This window comes from Saimiri boliviensis, chromosome 12 (assembly GCF_048565385.1).
Source record: "Saimiri boliviensis isolate mSaiBol1 chromosome 12, mSaiBol1.pri, whole genome shotgun sequence".
Classification (NCBI taxonomy): domain Eukaryota; kingdom Metazoa; phylum Chordata; class Mammalia; order Primates; family Cebidae; genus Saimiri; species Saimiri boliviensis.
In genome coordinates, this window is record NC_133460.1 from 16,065,154 (window position 1) to 16,081,922 (window position 16,769).

Genomic DNA, 16,769 nt, shown 5'->3' on the forward strand with positions numbered 1-16,769 from the left:
GGGATCAGGGGGCCGGTGAGAGCATAGGAAAGGGCTTTGGGCATCCCAGGTGCGTGGCTCTGCACAGACGAAGCAGGCAAGGGAGAACAAGGCACTGCATGTCTGAGGAACTGGAAGAGGCCACGAATGCTGTTCTTGGAACCAGTAGCTAAATTTAGGAAGAGGGCAGAGGTCTAGCACTGGAAGACTTCAAAAGCCACATATGCCAAGAAGCAATAGATACTAGACTGGGGAACAGAGAGCCATCTGGGGGTTTTAAAGCAAGACACAATCAGACGAACATTTTACAAAAATGACTCTTGTTCTCTGCAACAATACACCAAATCGAGTGTATTTCAATACAGTTTCAAACAATGCTCTGTGAACAGCTCCTTGCCACAATAAAAGATGGCATTGAGAATAACTTAAAAAAAAAACCATTTACAGTTATTTTAATGAACCTCCAATAATAGCACCCTTCACTGATGTTTGAATATAATCCTCTGTTATTGTTCCTTGTTTTTTCTCTCACCACACTCTATTTAATAGCATGCATGAATCAGGAATGCTGACAGATACACGCATGCCTTTTCACATCCCACAAGGCACATGGAACTCTGAACACGCTCACCCCGGGCCTTTTGGAAGTGGCAGACAGTTAAGAAGCGGTGAGGAAGGAGAAATATAAAATCCTGGGATTGCGGTGGGGCCTCTAAAGCATTGGATCTGCAATGTAAACAGCATAGAGGTGGGCTGGATCAAATGGGTAGGTGACGTATCTTTTTTTTTTTTTTTTCCTGAGACAGGGTCTTCTCTGTCACCCAGGCTGGAGTGCCAGTGGTATGATCATGGCTCACTGCAGCCTCAACCTCCCAGGACCAAGATCCTCCCACCTCAGCTTCCTTGGTAGCTGGGACTACAGGTGGATGCCATCATGCCTGCTAATTTTTATATTTTTTGTAGAGATGGGGTTTTGCCATGTTGCCCAGACTGGTCTTGAATTCCTGGGTTCAAGCGATCTGCCTGCTTCAGCCTTCGAAAGTGCAGGGATTACAGGCATGAGCCACTGCATCTGGATGATGTATCATTTATTATTATTTCTAATGCAGTTTAAGGAGATTGATGGAAGTGCCTGCTCCTTTAGAGCTGATACCAGAACGTTGTGAAGTACGTAGTCCAGCCTGGTCACTGTCCTTTGAAAGTCATTGTTAAATCCACATGAAGGAATTCAAGACACAGTTCAGTGGAAAATCATATCAAATACAGAAGAGTTGAGGGACCTTTTTGATAATGACTAAGTACTGTAATTTTTTTATGTTATCAATGATAATAACAGCTACCTTTTCTATTCATTACTGCTTAGCAGGGTTATTCAAAATATTTAACCAGTCAGAAGGGACTCTGGTTGTAAATAACCAGTGCTAACAGAAGCTGGCTAAATAGCAACCTGACATCAAATCATCACTACCCCTGAGGCTATAAATCAACAATGCATGGGATATATATGGGTGTGGATGTGTTCTATTTGCCCCGGACCATGTTTAATTTTCAAAAATTTGTTATGGTATATAAAAGAAATCATGAGTTTCTTTCTTTTTTCTTTTTTTTTTTTTTTTTTTTTTTTTTTTTTTTTGAGATGGAGTCCTGCTCTGTCGCCCAGGCTGAAGTGCAGTGATGCGATCTCAGCTCACTGCAACTTGCCTCCTGGGTTCAATCAATTCTCCTGCCTCAGCCTTCTGAGTTGCTGAGATTACAGGCAGTGCCACCATGCCTGGCTAATTTTTGTATTTTTAGTAGAGACAGTGTTTCACTATGCTGGCCAGGTTGGTCTCAAACTCCCGACCTCAGGTAATCTGCTTGCCTCAGCCTCCCAAAGTGCCGGGATTATAGGCATGAGTCACTGTACCTGGCCCAAATCATGAAATTTTATCTAACCATCTTTTTTTTTTTTTTTTTTTTTGAGACGGAGTTTCGCTTTTGTTACCCAGGCTGGAGTGCAATGGCGCGATCTCGGCTCACCGCAACCTCCGCCTCCTGGGTTCAAGCAATTCTCCTGCCTCAGCCTCCTGAGTAGCTGGGATTACAGGCACGTGCCACCATGCCCAGCTAATGTTTTGTATTTTTAGTAGAGACGGGGTTTCACCATGTTGACCAGGATGGTCTCGATCTCTTGACCTCGTGATCCACCCGCCTCAGCCTCCCAAAGTGCTGGGATTACAGGCTTGAGCCACCGCGCCCGGCCAAACCATCTTAACTTTATATACCCTTTAACCAAGCCCTTACTACACAGGACCTACCTACTACACTGACTGCAACAGGATCTGTCAATCAACTCATAGGCCTGCTGCATCCCACAGCACTGAGTTCTAGCCCCTGAAAACCACGAAGATGGAGCCCTGTAGAGGCTGCATCCTGCAAGGCAGGCCATTGGGAGGTGAGTATCACTTAGGTATCTAAGTACCCTAGAGCCTCTTAGGTAGCTCACGTGCTTTCTTGCTTGCACAGATCTCCACCGCTTTCTCTTCTATCTCGCCAGCCCTCTTCCCTCACTCATATTTTCTGCTTGGCCTCTGTAGGCATCTGAGCCTGTGACCTCTTCTGGAAGCCACGATCCCACTCCCTGACTGGAAGGAGGACCAGTGTCTTCCACTTAAAGAGATGATTCTCTTGACTGGACTCAGTGGCTCACACCTGTAATCCCAGTACTTTGGAAGGCTGAGGTTGTTGGAGGATCACTTGAGCCCAGAGTTTGAGACTAGCCTGGCAAGACCACATTCATTCATTCATTTATTTTTTATTTATTTATTTTTGGGACGGAGTTTCACTCTGATGCCCAGGCTGGAGTGCAGTGGTGCCATCTCAGCTCACTGTAACCTCTGCCTCCTGGGTTCAAGCGATTCTCCTGCCTCAGCCTCATGAATAGCTGGGATTGCAGGCACACACCTAGCTAATTTTTGTATTTTTTAGCAGATAGGGTTTTACCATGTTGGCCAGACTGGTCTCAAACTCCTGAGCTCAGGTGATTCGCCCACCTCGACTTTCCAAAGTGTCGGGATTACAGGCGTGATCATGCCCGGCAAAGATCCCATTCATTTAAAATTAAAAATAAAACATTAGGCAGACATGATGGTACACTCCTTAGTCCCAGCTACTCAGGAGACTAAGGTGAGAACATTGCTTGAGCCCTGGAGGTCGGGGCTGCAGTGAGCTATGATTGCACTACTGCACTCCAACCTAGGTACAGAGAAAGATCCTGTCTTCAAAAAAAAAAAAAAAAAGATGATTCTCCCTGCTACCTCCCTCTGGTCTCTGCCTAGCTTCCCCGGCTGAGCTCCTAACGCTAACTCCACAGCAGTGATTCTCAACCTTGAGAGCACATCAAGTTACCTGGAGAGTCTATTAAACACAGAATACTGGGCCCCACCCCTAGAGTTTCTGATTCAGGAAGTCTGGGTTGGAGCCTGAGATCTTCATTCCTAAAGTGCCCAGGTGATGCTGATACTGCTGGCTGTGACACTGTGTGCTGATACTGCATACTGATGGACAGCACACTGCAAACCACTGTGCTACAGCTAAAACATGACCCCAGGTGTCTGCTGGGTTCTATGCCAGTGGAGATGGGAGCACGTGCATCTTTCCTTTGGCCGAGTGAGGAAAGGAAGGTTCACATTTCGAGGTCTCATAAACAACCCCACAAAAACCATATGAGTTAGGAGTCTTGCCTCTGAGTTCCCGGCTTCCTGAAAACAGAGCTCACTCTTCCTTTCCAGGTTACCTTTTCATCTTTTTCCAAATGGCCCCATAAAAGCAGTGATGCTGCTCATGACACGTGTGTCTGTATATTTCACCGCTTCAACCCCAATGTACACACAGACATTATCTTAAGGAATAGCAGCAGGATTCTCCCCTTCAAAGACCCTACTCTCGAGACATTAATTAACGTATGACACAGCTAACAAAAACAATGATCAGCTCTCTGTGAGTGCCTCGTATGTACCAGTCTCCTATGACGTGCTTTATGCATCATAACAATCCTCTGATGTCAGAACTATTCTCGTCATTGTATTACAGATGATGACACAGTGGATCAGAGGGAAACGGACTGATTTCAGTTCACCAGCTCTGGAATAACCAATGGATGGTTTGATCCACTGTATTCACTGAGAGTCAGGCACAATTAAGAGTATTGTGCTCAATTTTGTGTCTGCATTTTAAGATGGATGTGGATGTCATGGAAAACAACAGGCACCTCAAAGTGATGTCCTATGGTACATGCTTGTGGAGGCGGGGTGGGGGGGAGCAGGATTTAACTGGAAATCACAAGATTCAAGAAGGAATCAGGCTGGGTGCGGTGGCTCACGCCTGTAATCCCAGCACTTCGGGAGGCTGTGGTGGATGGGATCACCTGAGGTCAGGAATTTGGGACCAGCCTGGCCAACATAGTGAAACCCTGTCTCTACTAAAACTACAAAAATTAGCCAGGCATGGTGGTGCCACCTGTAATCCCAGCTACTCAGAAGGCTGAGGGAGAAAAATTGCTTGAACACAGGAGGCGGAGGTTGCGGTGAGCCAAGACCACACATTACATTCTAACCTGGGTGACAGAGTGAGACTCCAAAAAAAAAAAAGAAGAAATTAGAACCTGCATCTGAAAATGTCTGAAGGTTTATCCAGAGAGAGAGAGAGAGGCTCTAGCGGGAGTTCTGGGAAGGCTGATCTGATTGCAGTATACAGGTTGGCAATAATGAGAAGGGCCACAAAGTAGAACTGGCTGCCTCTAGGGGCCATGGCTTCCTACACCAGGAGGCATCCAGGGAGAAACGGGACACACGGAGATTGGTGTAGAGCTGTGATTTTAGCCGTCTGGGATGGGGAAAGGTGCAGCACTAGGGAGAGGTGAACATCACCTGGGAGGCTCCTGAACTACGTGCCCTTTGCCTCTGGGCCTCCCGGTGGGCCTCCAAGAGAGTCAGAGTTTCTGAGGCTTGGGTCCTCCCTTCATCACGCTGGCTGAGTGACCTTGAACAGAGCACTTAACCTCTCTGAGATCCTGTTTCCTCTTTCATAACACGGAATGTCAGCACCTTCCTTCAGAGGCTGTTGTGTGGATTTCATTCGATGCTGCACGAGAAATGCTTAATACAGAGCCTAGCACGTAAGTGCTCAAGAAATTGATAACAATACTAGTATCAAAATAACTACCGTTATGATCTCCTTCATCCCAACAACCCAGACCCTCACAACATGAGGTTTCAATGGCGGTGTTTACATTCACTCTTCAGCCTCAGTCAGTAGCTCTACAACCATCATCAAGTCACCAGGTCTGCCCTCTATTTAATTTCACAAGGAAATATCCTCCCAGTAGAATCACAGTTTGATTAATTCAGGTGCAAACTCTTCTTTCCTGATGCCAACAAGTACTCCCTGCTGAGACTTTGGGGATAGAAAACTTTCCCGTGGTTACATGGACCATGGGAAATGTGAGAGTTTTATTCTTATGTTATAAAATTTATGTCAAAGCCATCTCCACACCCAAAGCCTCCAGGAGGGGGTCTTCGCTTCAAGAGGACGTCAGTCTCTGCTTCACTCTGCTTCGCCTTGGGTGGGAGCTGGCTGCTGAACTGCTGTCTTATTTACTAACTCAGACACAGTGTATGTTTCAGAATTAAATTTAAATGCTGTTGAGATAAACAACGTGACCTTTTCAATGTCAGTATGAAGAGAAAACGACACTGTTGAACCAAGAGAAAGAATGAGGGCAAAATTAGATCCTTTATCACAGCCCAGAAATGGATCTGAACTCCGCTCACCCAAGAACCATTCTCAAAAAGTTGTCAGCTAAGACAGTTACAATAATTGAATCGATGAAACAAAACTTCAATAGGCATCGTCGTTTCCATCTTTATAGAGGCCAAGCTGGGCCAGTGGAAATGTCCATCTTCGTACCTGGTGACTTTGTGCATATGTGTGAACACATATACCCATGTTCAAGTAGACACATCAACGTCTACCCTTCAGGGAGCATTTGAAAAACATGGGGCACAGGAAAGAATATGCTGTGTGTGAATACTCGACAGTTAGAGATAACGGGCTACTTACAGCTTTTGGCTTATATGGGGGCTGGATCTCTTTGCGTTCAAGTTTCTCCCAATCGATATACCGGAAAAATGCATGCTCTTTGATATCACGTTCGCCTTCAGGTCCGCAACCCAGACGTTTGCCCGGGTGTTTGGTCATCAGCTTCGAGAGAACGAAAAACATTGAATTTGATGAGTTTCAGAAGAGGAAATGGGAGACACTCAGAAATTATTACTCAATGCATTAGGAAAGAAAACACAAAGGGTCTCAACTCATTTTTGTTTTTTGCTTTTTATCCCAGCAAAAAATCCCAGCCGGGACTTTGTAGGAGAAGACCCAACAGCAGGGCCTGCTGCCATCCATCTCTTCTGGTGAATCAAACTGAAGCCTGAATGTGGCCCTGAGCTTTAAGTCAGCAAGGTCGCAGGACCCATTTTGGTTCCAGAATAAGTTTTATACAATTACCAGTGCATTTAATTAGGACAGTTTCAGTATCTTCACACTCCCCTCCTCCCACAACAAGAACACTGGAGACTGACGAAAGCAAAGGCTACATTCCTTCGGATACTATTTACATTTCTCAGTAAAGTGCTTGCAAAAATGCCAAAGCAGAAGAAAAAGTATTAGTCAAAGGGGCCCAAGTTTCAAGTAATTACTTTCTGAAAGCTCATTAAGTAGTCAAAAACCAGCCCAGCTCATTTCCCTTGTATCATATATTACACACAACGCCGCTGAGGTTTCTTTGGTGTTCCGTTTAAATTACTTAATTATCAAAACCCTCCATCTTTGGGTCTCTGAGTGCTAAATAACAAGATGAATAGATGCTCCAAGTTGAAACCAGACAGGCTTCCTCTTGTAAATGAGTCCAAAGCAGCATGAAAATATCTCTGATCTCAAGACTTGAGCAAATGCACAGAGAGTAAAGACGAACGAGATGGTGATTAATTAAAAAAAATAAAATAAAAAGGAACATACAAGTCCAAAAGCTTCCCAGAGTCGATATCACATTGAGCAGCCCATGATGGGAGAATCCTTAGATTCTGCTTAGGACTTGATGATGGGGAAGGGATGAACCCAGAAATTCATTCCTACACTGCTGGACATTCATTCAGCCTGTTGCCTGCTTACGAGATAATTTGCGGTCACACACACAAGCATGGACTTGTCATAAAAAGTTTATCTTCCAGGGTGAGGAAATTAACTGGGCACTTAGGTTCTAAACTAGCTACTTCTTTATTTACATTCACAATCTTCCCTGATCATCATGATAACCCAGTGAGGTGAGTACACTAATTTTCCCATTTGAATAAAACAGCAATGAACACTCAGAGAAGTTGAGGAACAGCAAGGACTCAGAGATAGGAAGTGGCAGAGTCAGTAAGGGCTGGGTGCAGATCCTACCTCTGCCTCGCTCTAAAACTTGGGCTTTTAAGAAAAATGGGAGGGCATTTCACACGTGGTTTTCTCAGGGATTTTTGTGTCCTGGCTTTGCCAGGAGAGGTTTATGGAGGGTAAGGAAATTGAGCCAAGCCTTGACATTTGTGTAAGTTTAGGATGGGAGGAAAGAAAGGTTTTGACTCAGACTAATAATAATATCAATAACATTGATTGTTGTACAATCAATAATGAAAACTGTTATTGATAAATATTATTATAATCAATTATTATTTATGGTTATTGACTGTTGCAAATCAATAACAAAAGCTGTTACTGATATTATTATTTATCAGTAACAATATCATAGGTGTTCAGGCTGTGTGCTAAAGGCTTCCCAGCCATTACCTATTAGTCTCTAACCTTCGCAACAATACTCTGAGGCCTCAGCAACTATTATCCCCCATTTTCCAGGTAAAGGATGTGGGTGCAGAGAAGTACCGTCATCTATCTGAGGTCATACAGCTAAGGAGTAGGGCAAGGCTTTGAACAGCTCTGCCTGGTCCAGGACTCATAGCTTTGTGCTCCGTCTCAGCCTTTCAGTCTGCTGGTTTTCACCCTAAGGTGCGACCTATTTGGGCTTCCATTTGCTTCAAGCTTGTTCAAAGTGGGAATGGCCATCTGAGTAAGGTTTTACTAACTTTTTTTTTATAGTAGAAAATCATGCCTTTAAGGGGATGGGGATATAAAGGATACTGTTTCAATTAAACAGGCAACTGTTTTCAAAACCTCAACTCCATTTCTGTCTAAGCAGGAGGATGCCAAGCAAGCAAAGAAAAGGCACTGCAGAAACATCTGACATTAATTCGGAGTCTCTGCCCAGTTCCTGCACTGTGCTCTAATGTGCCTGAAGCCATGTAGACAGCTGGATTTAATCACTGTTCCAATCTCTGATCACCTCCCAGACGCATCCCCTGGGGCTTGCTGTTCCGGAGGAAGCATTTGGCTGCTCGCTTGAGCGTCACTCGTTTTTGGAGTACCCTCCTTGAAGGAAGAGCCCGTGTTGGACTCAGTCCACTCAATTAATAACGGTCCCCAAACTCAATAGTAAGAGAGTCACCCCAGTTAATCCTGAAGGTTATGGGTCCTGAATTAATAGAAAACGGCTCTACCAGGGAAACTGCTAATTGGAGCTGAAGCTGAAGGCAGCTGACCTGGAAAATCCTCTCTCCTCCATGACCCACTTAGAACCCTCAGCTGTCCAGGCAGGGCAGGCGTGTGAAGGGAAAGGCACTGTGCATGTACTGAACACCTACTATGTGCCCATGTCATGCAAGGAGTTTTCTCTTATGTTATCTCATTTGATGTTCTCAAAAACTCTGTTAAATGAGTACTATGATTCCATTTTTTTAGAATAAACAGAAGCCCAGAGATGCAAAGAAAGTGGCTTAACATCTTGCACCTAGGCTGGGTGCAGTGGACGATGCCTGTAATCGCAGCACTTCGGGAGGCAGAGGCAGGAGGATCGCTTGAGCACGGGAGATCAAGGCTACAGTGGGCCATGATCATGTCACAGCACCCTAGCCTGGGTGACAGAGCAAGACATTGTCTCAAAAAATATATATAATAATAATAAAAAGAACTTGTGTCTAGGAATCGGAAACGTCGAGATTTGCAGAGTCCCTTGATCTCCAAAACCCCCTACTTTAAAAGTTGCAATTCCAGGGGATGCAAACTCAAATGCCAAGAGGAACCTGGCAGATAGCGCAATAGTGTCAGCACTAGTGATAGTAGTGATAACCTCCAAGGGGTTCGGAGGAGAGTGCCAGCCTCTGCTTTAAGTGATTTACAATATTCAGCTGTTTAATCATCAAAGAACCCTGTGTGGAGTACTGTTATTATCTTGAATCTGCAGACACGATCAAACAACTTCCCTATGGTCCTAGGGCAATTAAGGCCTGAACCAGAATTTGAACTTGGATAGAATTGGCTGGATGAGAATTTCTGCGAATTACAGAGGGCGAGCCCCGACTACAGAGGGCAGTGGTTTCCAATCCAGCTGACTGGTACTTTGTAAGAATGACAGGCCAATGTGGCAAGATCTGATTTTTCAAGAGAAATCTGAAAGCCAAATCTTTATGAGAAATCTCCTGATCCTTACAAGCTGGCAATTATTAAACAAACAGAATGCACCAGGTGCCACCATCTCTCTATTCCTCCCACCCTTCAACGACATGCCTACGGGGGCCTGTACAGGCCTTCGTGTGTGCCCCCTTTTTCTTTATGGGCTTTGCTTAGGTTCCTAATGCACCTCTGGAACTTCCCTGTCTATTCTTCATGTTCTCTCTCCCTGCCTTACACCCTCAAAGAAAATATTTTCAAGCAATTCACTTAAGATGTTCGGGCTTGAGACTAATTCACAGATGGCTTCCCCAGGGATATGTGCATCTTAGCCTATGTAGCTGAGATGCAAACCTTAGGTGATTCATTGAGAGTGGGAATTTAGTTATTGTGACAAGGTGCTTTTATGCTGAGAGGCTGGCCCAGTTATTCCAAACTGAGCCAGGCCTCAGATTGGCCTGTCTGAGTTTTCTGTCTTTCCTTCACCCAAGCCAGCGCATCCAGCATCTGGCTGGGGTCAGCAAGAGCAAGACAGGGTGTGAGAAGTCTGCAAGCATCCCACAGATCTAGGACTGGCAGCCCTGGCTTATTTAGACACACAGGTGGGAGCCCAGTGGTTAAGGCATGGCCATGTTCTAAACCTGTACCACTGGGTTGTGGGAGAGCAAATCCTGTATGAGTATATTATGCTTGGAACATATTTTCTGGGTGTCTAATTCTATTGCTTTCAGGCTTCCATCAGAGTTGAAAAATCACTTCATTTCGACTGTAGTTTAAAGCCAGTGGTCTGCAAGCCAAATGGAGACCTTTCCAAAATATTCATACCCAGACTTAATCTCTGGGGTGAGGCTGAAGCATGTGCATTCTGGAAAAGCACTTCGGGTTATCCTGATGACTCCAAAGGTGAGGGTCACTCATCTTTAGGATCTCACACAAGTCACTGTGAGTATACCCTGGTCTAACACAAGACGCAAAACAATCCTTCCTCATAAACACACGCCCTGCTTTCTTCACAGGTGCCCTGTGCCTAAACTGTAGATGTACAAGTGTGCATGCCCTTTTAGCCATTTGTGTGTGTGTTGAGGTGAGGGGACAGTGGGATTTTGAGTACACTGAATTTCAGTCTGCTTATCTAGAGAATCCCTTAATCTCAATACTGCCTGGTATTTTTTAGAACAAAAGTTACATGCTCTTAATAGTAACCAAACATATATAGCAGTGCAGGGCAAGATAGCCTGAGTTGTACCAAAGACCTCTTGCGCCCTTTCTCATGACTTCCAGCTCTTTGACGAAATCTCTGTGCTTTCTAACTCGTTCATTCAATAAGCATTCCCCTGTGCTGGTTCAAAGACTGCAGCCCAGCCAGCAGCAAGACGCAGCTGCAGGCAGCTCTCTATGGTACTCCTGTGCAAATTAGGAGAAAAGGGCTCTCTCCTCCAGGAGGTAGCAGCTCCACATCAGGGCTCTCACATTGGCAAATGGAGTAAAAGGTGGAGTTCAGGGTCTGCTCCCCTGGTGGGATGTTCTTTGGCAAGGCACAGCCCACATGTCTGTGTGTGGTGGTCCTGGTCACAGCTTTAAGAGATGTACTTACCCCTTTGCAGATGGCCACAGCTTCCTTGGACATAGACTTGGGATAGGCTACATTGTGTTCCATGATGGACTGGAAGAGCTCATCTTCATCTTCCCCTTCAAAGGGTGCCTGTGTGACAGGGGAGGATGGGAGGAGAAGAATCCCTGCTTGAACCCTCCCCCAGCTCCCCTCAACTGGCAGACCCTCCTCCTTGGGGCCCACAGTGAAGCCACATGCCCAGACTTCCAAATAACCACAGACTTGCATGACCCCAAGGCTGGGAAAGTCATGGAGGTTCTGACGTTACCAAATGGATGCATTCTCCCAAAGAAACCATGTGGAGGTGGGTAGGGAAGACTTTTCTTATAGATCACTTAAAATTCAATTACCTGCCCAGCCAACATTTCATACAGCAGGACTCCAAATGCCCACCAATCCACGGACTTCCCATAGGGCTGATAAGCAATTATCTAGAAAACAGAAGGTATCCTATATCAGGGAGGTTTGCAGTTGATGTTTCTGCTGGAGACAGATTCCACTCCTCTTTTACAAGGAGGCCAGTGCCCACCTGAGCTATTTCTTTACCATAGCTACTCGGGGAATGACAGACATGCTTCACAGGGTCACCTGCATCTGGGCAAACACCTGTGGCTGTCACATTGCCTTTTCAAAGCACTAAGTACAATATATTATTATTATTTTCAAAACAGTGAGCGTGAAACTTTTAAGAGGAAAAACTGTCTTTACTCTTCATTGTAAAAGTTATAACATTTATATAATGATGTTAAGTATAATTAACACTACTAAACTGTACACTTAGAAATGGTTAAAATAGTACATTTTATGTTACATGCTTTTAAAACATAATTAAAAATCAAAAAGTTTAAAAGGCAATAATATTTCTTACTATTTTACTTTGTTTATAAAAGATAGACAAGCTAAGATAATAAAGTGAAAATCACCCATAGTCCTTTATTAAGAGAAAAATTATGACTAATATTTGGTCTACTGCATTCCATACTCTTTTCTCTGAATACATATTGAACTCTGTGCATATGTGTGTGCTTTACATAAACACTTTAGTATGTGGACCATTTTTTTTCCTTTTCTTTTTTTTTTCTTTCTTTCTTTCTTTCTTTCTTTTTTTTTTTTTTTTTTTTGAGATAATGTCTCTTTTTGTCATCTAGGCTGGAGTGCAGTGGCGATATCATAGCTCATCGCTCAAGCCTTGGCTTCCTGGACTCAAGCAATCCTCATGGCTCCTGTGTAGTTGGGACTACAGGCGCTCACTACCATGCTAATTATTTAAATTTTTGTAGGGATGGGGTCTCTCTATGTTGCCCAGGCTGATCTCAAACTCAAGCGATCCTCCTGCTTTCGCCTCCCAAAGCACTGGGATTATGGGCAACAGAATTTTAATAAAGCCTCTTATTCACTTAAATTTTCCTTGCCAATTTAATATTTGTATATGAACATAATCAGTTTTTATCTCTGCATAGCATTCCATTGAATGGATGTATCAAAATATATCTTATAAATTTCCAGTTGATTAGGTTTCTTCCAATGCTGTAACATACATTCTTGTAATTAGACATTTGGACATCTGTCCAAGTATTTCCTCAGGATAAATTCTTAGATGTACAATTGGTGGATCATATGGTATATACGGTTGTGAAGTTTTTAATTCATATTACCAAACTGCCAGAGCACGGGAAAGTCTAGAAGAGTCAGCTGACTCTCCACCTTTCAGTATGTAGGGATGTAAAACTAACCACATCAGAGGTTAAGAGGTAAGCTAGAGGCTGAGGTCTGAGGGTCAGGCAGTCTGACTTTGAATCCTGACTGTGTCTACTGGTTGTGTGACCACAGAAGAAGTTACTTAACTTCTATAATAGCCGTATCATGGGGTTATATGAGGATGAATGAGATATTAGGTGGCTTTCACATATTATGCCCTCAAAATGTTAGCTAATCGGGACGGGCGCGGTGGCTCAAGCCTGTAATCCCAGCACTTTGGGAGGCCGAGGCGGGTGGATCACGAGGTCGAGAGATCGAGACCATCCTGGTCAACAAGGTGAAACCCCGTCTCTACTAAAAATACAAAAAATTAGCTGGGCATAGTGGTGTGTGCCTGTAATCCCAGCTACTCAGGAGGCTGAGGCAGGAGAATTGCTTGAACCCAGGAGGCGGAGGTTGTGGTGAGCCGAGATCGCGCCATTGCACTCCAGCCTGGGTAACAAGAGCGAAACTGCGTCTACAAAAAAAAAAAAAAAAAAAGTTAGCTAATCCTAGAATGTTTTATAATTTAGTTACTGCTTGTTTAACTCAAAAAGGGTTATTTGAGCAAACTTGGCTGTAAAGTGAATGTCATTTCTTGATCTCTATCTTCCACTTTGATTTCTATTCCCAAATCAGAAATGCAGAGATGTTGATTAAAGGATACAAAATTTCAGTTAAGTAGGAGGAATAAATTCAAGAGATCTATCGCACAACACAGTAACTATACTTAATAACAATCTATCATAGTCTTGAAAATTGCTAAGAGGGATTTTTAAGTGTTCTTACCACAGAAAAAAATAAGTGTGTGAGATAATAAATGTGTTAATTGACTCAACTTAGCCATTCCACAATGTATATGTATTTCAGAACAACATGTTGCACATGATAAATGTATACAATTTTACTTGCCACTTATAAATGAATGAAATGCACACTGAGAAGTAACCCACAAGACAAGGAAGGGAAACCGTTCCAGAACACTACTCATTGAAAGTGTTTTCACAGTTTTAAAGTACTTCAAGTCTTATTTGATCCTCCTGACAATGCAACAAGTTAATCCTTTTACAAAGGAAACTAGAGCCTGGGATGTCAGAGCAGTTGCCAGAGGTGATGTGGTTAGTTCATGACAAAGCCTGTCCTGCAGCTTATCCCTCTTATCTGTGGGGCTGGAGGGAGAGGCAACGTCACCAGCAATACAGTTCAGGGTTTCTTGCCTGAATCATGACCAATGAGGAACTTCTGGGAACCACAGATCCTGGGCCTCACCCTGCATAGATTCTAATGGGATGATGCTTGGGCATCCCACTTTTTTGTTGTTGTTGTTTTTGTTTGTTTGTTTGTTTGTTTTTGAGACAGGGTCTTGCTCTGTTACCCAGGTTGGAGTGCAGTGGCATGATGGAGTGCTGGGATCAAGGGATCCTCCCACCTTATCCTCCTGAGTAGTTGAGACAGTAGATGTGAGCTACTGCACCTTAAAGAATTTTTTTGGTAGAGATTAGGGTCTCACTATGTTGTCCAGTCCAGTCTCGAACTCCTACCCTGAAACAATCTTCTTGCCTCAGCCTCCCAAAGCACTGAGATTACGGAGGTGAGCCACCATGCCTCAGCTGCATCCTGCCTTGTAAAAGCTCCCTCATGACTCTAAACTGCAGTTAGAGTTGAGAACCAGAGATTACGGAACCCATGGCCTACCAGGAAGTTGTATTATAGATTGTGTCTGATATCCTGATTAATTAACAAGATGATAATAGACCAAAGTATATCACATAGGGAAAACTTCACTGGATCTGAATGAAGCCTTATTATTTTTAAAGAATTACATTATTACCCAAGTAATACACAAATACATTTACATTGTAAAAAATGTCAGCAGTATACAGAAGTAGCTAAATTTCTCTTTACAATTCCCTTATCCTCAGAGGTAAACAAGTGTTATAAAATCAGTCCGAAATATTCCACATTTTTGTATGCTTTTATGTGCATATATATATATATATATATATATATATCCATACATATGTATATGTGTGTATATATATATATATATATATATCTCCATACTCATTGAAAACAGAACAGTGTTCTGTGTATTTCTGTTTTATCCATAATTAGTATCACATTGTATTTGTCGTTTTTAAAATTTGAGACAGATCTCACTGTGTCACCCAGGTTAGAGTGCAGTGGTGTAATTACAGCTCACTGCAGCCTGGACCTCCTGAGGCTCAGGTGAATCTCTTACCTCAGCCTCCCAAGTAGCTGGGACTACAGGCACATGCCACCATACCCAGCTAATTTTTGTAGAGACAAGGTCTCACCACGTTGCCCAGGCTGGTCTGGAACTCCTGGGCTCAAGTGATCCAGCTGCCTCTCCCAAGGTACTAGGATTACAGGTGTGAGCGGCCATGCCTAGCCTTCTATTTGTCATTCTATACCTTGATTTTTTTCTCTTAACAATGTGTCTCGAAGATCTTTTCATATCTACATATACATCTAACTCACTTTTCTGAATTGGTGCCTGGTAGTATTTCATGCTATAAATAAATCATGGGCTATTGTCCATTTTCCTACTGAGGGACATACACAGGACACAGATCCCACGTCATATGCCAGCCTAGGGGATCTGCTCTTTCTCTCTCAATAAACATTTCAATGTCATAATTAGGCGGTATTACATGGCCCCGAGCCACAACAGTTTGATGAAGAATTTTACTGATGTGTGTTGGATGGTTCTTTTGAGTTTTATTTAAATTTTCTCCCAAACCTTGATGTATTTTGAGCTTGGGCTTCTGGATGTGTGCTAAATTAATTTGCATGTGTGATCTCAAAGGGAGGATTTAGAGTATAGAATAAGAATCTGTCCGAGGTTCCCTTGCAAGGTACCACCCTCGACCCTTCCCAGCTCTCACACGGCCATCTGGGGAGCAGAGGGTACATCACCGCAATGTGAGCATGTGCCCAGCAGCTCTCACCTCGGGGGCGATGTAGTCTGGAGTGCCGCAGAATGTCTTGGTTGTCACCCCATCCCAGATGTTTTCCTTACACATGCCAAAATCAGCAATCTTGATGTGCCCCTCAGAATCCAGCATCACGTTGTCAAGTTTTAGGTCACTAAGGCAGACACAATAATTTAGAGATTTAATTAAACGCTGTGCATTTCAAGCCAACCAACACCCACTCATTATGCATAAAACACTGTGTTAGGTGTTGCGTGGGCACAAAGGTCAGTAGAAACCATCCTTTGACCTCCAACAGCTTACAATCTGGCAGGGAGATAAAAAGAGGTCCACAAACCTCCGTGCTCTTCTTTTTCTACAGAGCCAACTGTGCCAAGTGTCTCACAGGGACACAAAGTGACAGCACTTCTGAAAAGAGGGAGACCCACAGAAAGTTAAGCAAAGGGCAGAGCATCCATGAGGTTTCTTGGATCCAGGAAATTCCAAGAATTGTCCTTTGCAACTTAAAGACCCCTCATATTTTGTAAGAAAATATATTTTTCATAAAATCATTATTTCTTTTTAAAGATCTCTAAAGATTACAAAGAAAAAAGCTGATTGACAGAAATATTTAATGCTAAGTGTTCCATGACCTCCTGGGACATGGCTCAGGAGTTTCCATTGATTCTTTGAATCAAAAAATATTTCTTGCACAATTACTATGTGACAAGCACTGTGCCTGGAGCCGGCTATAGTATGTAGCTGTAAACAACATAAACAATTCTCCTGTTCCTCAGATTAAATTTAAGTGCAGGGAAAAAGATAACAATTAGTCTATAAGTATGATTATTACAGATTCTGATGAGTGGTATGAAGAAAATAAAGAGGACATAAGATAGGGATTGGGGGAAGTCACTTTAAACAGGGTGTCA

At 43.4% G+C, this 16,769-nt stretch overlaps 1 protein-coding gene across 2 annotated transcripts in view; it reads right to left on the reverse strand.

Moving 5' to 3' along the window:
* PRKCB (protein kinase C beta) overlaps positions 1-16,769 on the reverse strand; it is a 386,658-nt gene that overhangs the window by 24,880 nt on the left and 345,009 nt on the right. For both annotated transcript variants that reach the window (XM_003930205.3, XM_003930203.3), the window contains exons 13-16: positions 15,874-16,012; positions 11,515-11,595; positions 11,147-11,254; positions 6,079-6,219 (exon numbers count right to left, since the gene is read on the reverse strand). In XM_003930205.3, the coding sequence (XP_003930254.1) occupies positions 6,079-6,219; positions 11,147-11,254; positions 11,515-11,595; positions 15,874-16,012 (469 nt within the window). The remainder of the gene's footprint in view (positions 1-6,078; positions 6,220-11,146; positions 11,255-11,514; positions 11,596-15,873; positions 16,013-16,769) is intronic.